At 38.5% G+C, this 7,056-nt stretch overlaps 1 protein-coding gene across 1 annotated transcript in view; it reads left to right on the plus strand.

Annotated features, from left to right (window-relative positions):
• The window catches only part of LOC101635365, a 43,748-nt gene extending 40,020 nt beyond the window's left edge, over positions 1–3,728 (plus strand). Inside the window, exons 8-9 of the mRNA XM_012720749.1 lie at positions 1,083–1,127; positions 3,586–3,728. Coding sequence (XP_012576203.1) covers positions 1,083–1,127; positions 3,586–3,728 — 188 coding nt within the window. The remainder of the gene's footprint in view (positions 1–1,082; positions 1,128–3,585) is intronic.
• Positions 3,729–7,056: the final 3,328 nt, after the last annotated feature.

The following is a 7,056-nucleotide window of genomic DNA, read 5'->3' on the forward strand; positions in this document are numbered from 1 at the left end:
TTTTTTTTTTTCATTATAGGCAAATGCAATTGCCAATTCAGTTTTTATTTCTCTAAAAAACTATAACTGTGACATGACTAATTTTTCTACTCCTGGAAAGGATTGTGTTAAATGATAAGCTTCTATAATATAAAAAGGTCACTTGCTAATAAGATCTCTATAGGAATTATAGTGAAACTATGGTGTCTCTCAATAGATAATTTTTTATTTCTATGGATTATTTTTAATTCCCTTCACATTTAATCACCCACAATGATCATTTGAAATTTAGCTCTGCCAATCACTGCATAATTCTTGGCAATTGCAATTAACTTATACTCTGTAAACCTATTTCTTTTTTGTAACATGTAACTCTTGAAAATATAACTCATTTCAGTGTTACAGAGGGATTGAGATGATGTATGTGCAACATTGAATCAAATAAGCATTAATTTTGCAAAATGTTGTTGTCATGTTGATAAACACAACTCCAGAAAATCCAGTGCAGAGTTGTTGATATGGTGGATACAGTTGGATACATGCAATTTGGAAAGTTATTTGCTTTCCTTTGCTTACATGGGAAATTTGCCTAAACCACCCTTTTTCAAAAATGCTAAGATCCTGTTGTAGGAGCTATGTTTAGACTAATTCATTTCTATTGCAACGTTCATGTCAGACAGCAGTGTGTACTAGAGAATGTCAAGAGTCAGTCCACGTTTTTCTTTTCCATTATATAAAATACTTATTTAACACCTACTTTGTGGCATGCATTGTTTGACTATTAAAGGAAAACAAGATGATGTTGAGTATTATACTCCAGTTGTGAGAAAAATGGAAAATAATATATGCATCATAAATTCTTGTTGAGAAACAGAATGTATGAGCTGAAGTTATTGAATTACATGAAATCATACCTTGTATTTCTGAAATGGCAGGGCTATGTTTTTATAGCTCTCTTCTATATGTTGGCATATCATTTGTCCATGTATGTATGTATCCACTCTATCTATCTATCTATCTAACTATCTATTTAAATGCTCACATAGATATACGCTGCCAAGTAATGGACATAAATAGTTAACACTTGCTCTTATTCCTTCTAGATCCTCACAGTGATACTACAAAGTTTAGTCTGGAAGATAGCAATGGTAAGTTTTTGCGCAGGTTTGCATGCATGTCATGCTATAGTGCAAATGCAATTTTTTTCTCCTGATCAGCTTAACTTCTCTGTTTACAACGTAAAAAAAGTGGATAGATGTTGCATAATAGAATGAGTGATATTTTAAACTCAGCCATCATTTATTAGGTGACATCTTAAACAGTAAGTGCTGGTGTGGGTATGAGATGCTTAACCATAGAATTCAGTCATATGTTCTGAAATGTGTCAACAAAGGACTTAATTCATTTGTGCTACTTTTGTTTCTACATCTGGGGAAAACATGATAGCAACTTGCTTCTATTATTTTGAAGTTTTTGGTCCTTGCTAGTTGCTAATAACTAGTGGCATGAACCAGTACTTACAGGGAGCTTCTTTTGCACATTATTGTACTATGTTTCACATATATTTTCTTTTAGAATTCTCATAATCCTCTCAATATGTTTCTTCTATTGTACAGATAAAAACAATAAGGTAAAAATAAGTTTGTTGTACCATGTCAACTAGCTATTGGGTTTTAAACTCAAGGCATCTGATCAAGATCTCATTCATATATTTCTCAGTTCTTCCACCAAGATATAGTTATAGGTCAAGAAATCTCAAAGTCTAGGCCCTGAGACATAATGGATATATGGGCAGAAGAGTGCAGGAGCTGAGGGAGAGGGGGAGGGCAGTGTACATGGGCTTCAGAGTACACAGACTAAACTTAAAATCTAGTCGTTCTGATTATTCAGTGCATGAGTGTGTGTGAACAACTTAAATCTTCTGAGCAATACATTCCTCCGTTGCCTATTGGAGATTTTGTACCAAACTCATTTATTGAGGCTATGCTAGTTTCTAGGCCCTTTCTTCTACATATATACCAAGAAAATGATTAAAAACATTGGCTTCAGAGTTTTGTTTTGTTTTGTTTTTCATTATCAAAGGGGCTCTGGATCTCTGCTAAAAGATCAAGGGTAGGGGTTTTTGAGCACATCGAATCTTGTGGTCTTTCCATACTAAGTACTAAGTACTAACGATTCTGAAATTCTGACTCTATCCAGATAAAGCATGTGAAAGGGAAAAATCCACAAGCAATGTCTAACCCTTCCATCAGGTCAAGCAGTCTTAGCAACCACTGCCAGAGACCAGCTCTGGTGAACACGGTTGAGGAGAGGCACCGAAAGAAACTGAAAATAAAGAATGACAGACACAAAACAGAGTTTAAGAGAAGCAAGGGACCCTAGGCTTCTCATTCCGTGCGAAGGTGGTCCCTAGTGCCCTGATGCAACTCATTGTTATTGATATAAACCACCTTCTACCCTCTTTATTAGTTACTAGGCAATAAGTCGCTCTGTTAGCATCTAACCTGTCCTGGCACACACTCACCACCAAGGCTTGGCCTTATCAGGTGTACTCTACTCCCTTTCTCATCTTGCCTGTTTCTCAGGCGTAGCTGTGCTGTCTCAAGAAGGACGTTGGGGGACACAGACCAGTCTTCCAGCCTGTGTTGACCAGTTTTCCAGTCGCAGCCCTAACATTCTTCTTGTCCCAGCACCTCATGCCTTAGGGGTCCCCAACATACCACCATCATCATCACTAACTATTTTTTGACATCATAAATTTCTTGCAAAACTTGAAAGAATATCCTACCACATCATAGCCACAGTGAGAGATATTTAAGAAAAACCAGTGAGTCAGGTGTGACCTCTTAGTTTTAAATAATTTACATTAACTACTTTCTTCTGCCTTAGTGTTTATACCTCACTTCCCACACTTGTGAAACCCACCAAACTCCCATGACTTATAACCCTTCCTAAGAAGATCAATGCATGCAAAATGACTCAGATACTTGTAAATCAACAATTCAAATTTATGTCTGTGCTATTTTGACATCTGGATGTATACTGCATTTGGAGATGGTTACACTGTAGCTAACAAAGTATTTTTATAGTTATGTCGCTGAAGTTGAAATCTGGTTTCTGGTACTAAATGCACCACATCATGCAAATTACTTCCCTCTCTGATGATCTTATTTGCAAATGGGAATGAAAATAATGACACAGGTTATGGTAAAATATAAATTAAATATTTGTATGCAGTCCTATAGAATGAGTGGCATGTAGCTAGTGTTTACTTAGATAAATGATCTGGGAGAAAAATGCTAAATGTTAGTCATCACAATTTTTTTCTCTTTGAATGTATTCATTGTACATACAGCATTACTATTTAATACTTTGGAATGTTCTACATGAATATAGCAAAGTTTGCTGTTTGACTTGACCTGATGCTGGATTCTGTTGCTGTTTCTCTTGTCTTTTGTGGTCGAATTGACTGTGGATGTTTACTTTGGGTTTTGGTGGTACGGGAAAGTCATTTCATTATTAGCTATCAGAAATATATAATTGTGACCCTCCTCCCATTAATGTATCCTATTGTTAAAAAGAAACTAATCAAAGGATTTTTCTTAGGTACAATGCAGCTGCAGTTCATCCACACCTCTGCTTATTATACCTACCTTTTCCTGTTTGTCAAGAGCATGATCTATTCTGCCATCATCACCGTCAGTGTATTCAGGAGAACAGGAGTCTGTGGCAATGGAAACTGTTTCTAACAGATGGTGGCACAAGGACAACAAGTTCTGTTATAATTGTTTTTCCTAAAATTGTCTGCTGAGTTTCTGTGTTGTTGTTTTATTTTTTCCCTAGGTTTGGATTACTTTAGTTTTCATGTATATTTTACTATTATATTATTATTGTGTAATGGGTTTTCAAACAATGGGGGAACATAAAACTTTCCTCTGCAACATGAAATTCTGCCATTAGTCAGGGGCAGGGCCAAGAAGTATCCCCAGAGGAACTTGTCTAATACCACTGTCTCTGTAATCTCCATAATTGGTTCCTGTTGACCCAATTATCCTGTAGCAACTTCCAGCCACTCCCTTAGTGCCCTATAACTAGATAATTGCCTTGGACATTTTCATTTTATATATCCTGAACTCACCATCTCTGCTATGTGAATTCTGTATTTTGCTCTGCATAAAAAACACAACAAATAAAAAAATCAAAATTTCACTTTTGTCTATATGTACTTTTATTTGATAAAATTTAATTGAGATTCCAAAGCAAGAAACACCATGACAACATGATGCAATAGTGGTTTCAGCATTTGCTACAACAGTAGTCAAACTATATTCAAAGTCTTTCACACCAATAGTGATTTTGATGGAGTTTTAATGTTTTGTTTTTTTTTTTTTTAAACTGGCTGTGGCATAGCCAAATGAAGGTATCTAGATTATTTGTCTTTTAAAGGTCACCAGATTCAGACTCACTTGATTTGGGAAATCCCATGGGGATTTTATAAATTCTACCATGATGGGCACTCAGTGCTCAGCTTCTACTTGTGTGCTATGAGCACCATGTCTTGCTCCTCAACACGTCTCTACGAGAGCTTCAGTCAATAGTCAGCAGCATGGTGGAGGGTTAAGCACCCAGACTGAACATCTGTACCCAGAATGCTGGCATTGGTGTTAATATTTGTGTATATTCAGGCCTGCTACTTGACCTCAATGCCATAATTTCCTCATCTGTAAAATTGCCTCCCGAAGTTGTATGGGGGAGTTAATGCCTCATACATGCAGTCTCTGATAGCATTTGCATTTGTTATAAGGAGCTCTCCTTTGGAGGTAGCAGATACCAACACAACAGCACTGACAATCATCTCTAATTTTATTTCCCTGTTGAGAGGTTAGATATGGATAAATTTCTATTACAACCTTCAACTCCATAATTATTACTCTGAGACCTTTGTGCTAGGCACAATTTTTAGTGCATATTTTATAAATAGGAGTGACAAGTAACCTGCTCTTGGTCACAACTTTGTAAGTAATAGGCATAATTTAAAGTCACAGCACTTTCCTACCACAGCAAGATGCCATTTGGCCATGCTCTAACCATGTCATTTGTTCTTGACCATGACATATTACCTAAATTTAGAAACAAGGGTTTAATTTAAGTAACTTCAGATCAATAGGGTAATTTTGGAATCAGTGTTTAACATTCTAATGAATGCAAACACTGCAATGTTTCCTAAGTATGAAGCACAGGTCTCACAAGGGTCTGGAGAGATATGCTCAATTATCTCTGTTCTCTAATTAGGACAATAAGCAGAATGGCTAAAGAATGCCCCTAACATTAGGTAGCTAATAAGCAATGCATTGGGGTTTGAATCCAAGTTGCCTGGCTCAGGATCCTGCTCTTAATTTCCAAGTTAGATGCAACTAGAGTAGAAGCAGGTAACCTGCTCAATTAATACAGGAACTTAATAGACTCAATTACAACAGGGAAATTTCCTTCCTTTGTAGGCTAAAATCTAACAAAGAGAGCTACATCTTTACCTCTCACATTTCCTCTCCTGTTCCCATGCTGTTCTTACAAGTAGAGGGTCATAGGTCAAACTGACATACAATATTTCATTCTGGGAAGACTTTTTTCTTTCAAAGATTTATTTATTTACACATAAAGAACTGGGGTACAGGCCAGAGGTGCAGGGGCCATGAGAGGACTCACCAGAGACATAGTGGGGAGCAGAACAGGCTGAATGATGAAGTGCACTACTGAGGGGAGCAGTCTGCTGAGCCATGCGGTCATCCCGGGGTTGGGATCGAACTCATGCTGAAGTGGCTTTATATTCTTAGTGCTGTGCTTTAACTCACTGCGCCACCAGGGAGGGCCCTCATTCTGGGAAGACTTTTATACACTGACTTCTGTCCACTATAAGATTTCTGTGATTGTAGTCATGGCACTTGGTTGGATAAAATAAATACCAGGATGACATGTTATAGCCACAGATGGGCAAAAGAAAGATGAGGCAAAGATCGACACATTCCCTATAAACCCTCCTGTCTCTCAATTCCCAGAGCTAGATTCTGTCACATACCTCTAAACTAAAAAAAAAAAAGGGGAAACATCAGGGCAATGATACACAACATTTCCCCACTATGCACTCTTTCTACTGATTTGGAGCATTTTGTTATGAACTTCCTCATTTGAAGGTTTTCTATCTGACCAGCAGGTCACACTCATGCAATATTGGAATACATTAATGTACATTACATTAATTTTGCATTAATTATACTAATGTAATTACATTAACTTTTATATTAATCAAAGCCCTACCTACTTGCCAACTAGAAATTCTGTGCAATGAGAGAGGCCCAGAGATACCACACCAAGGTGATATAATTCAGTTACACATCAAGTACGTCAATATTTTCACATCTGCACAGGCTCTGGTGTCCTGCGAGGCTATCAGGCAGTAGCTTTCTTCAGGGGTGTTTGAAAGCCGCACCTACCTTTCGTGGACACCAGACTTCCGCCTGGCAGGCTGATCTTCAGGTCTGAGTTTCTGAACTGCCCCCAGGACAGGCCTCTTAGACATTTCATTGGTGACAGTGTGAGTACCCACGGAGGCTAAAACGAAGCTCAGATCAAACACAAAGCAGAGCCCAGTCCACGATTTCAGTTCTGCCGACACACCTCTGCTCTCACCAGACACAGCCCCATGGCTGCCCCCCTGGGGGCAGTTAGACATTGCTGAGAGCCAGACATTGGAGGACAGGTATCCAGATTTAATTAATGTATTTATTTCAAGATGGGATGCTTTTTTTTTTTTTTTTTCTTCAAGACATACAGCTACTGGGCCCTCCTTGGTGGCGCAGCGGGTTAAAGCACAGCACCGAGAAGCTAAAATCGCTTCCGCATAAATTCAATCCCGCCTGCCCCAAGGAGATCCACATGGCGTGGGAGACCTCTCCTGACCCGCCCGCTGCTCCCCTCAGGAGTGTACTCCCTCAATCTGCCTGTTCTGCTCCCCACTCTGTCTCTGGTGAGTCCTCTCACCCTCCGCATCTCTGGCCTGTACCCCAGTTCCATATGAATAAA

The sequence above is a fragment of the Condylura cristata genome, unplaced genomic scaffold (genome assembly GCF_000260355.1).
Source record: "Condylura cristata isolate star-nosed mole 26May11 unplaced genomic scaffold, ConCri1.0 scaffold00005, whole genome shotgun sequence".
Taxonomy (NCBI): Eukaryota; Metazoa; Chordata; class Mammalia; order Eulipotyphla; family Talpidae; genus Condylura; species Condylura cristata.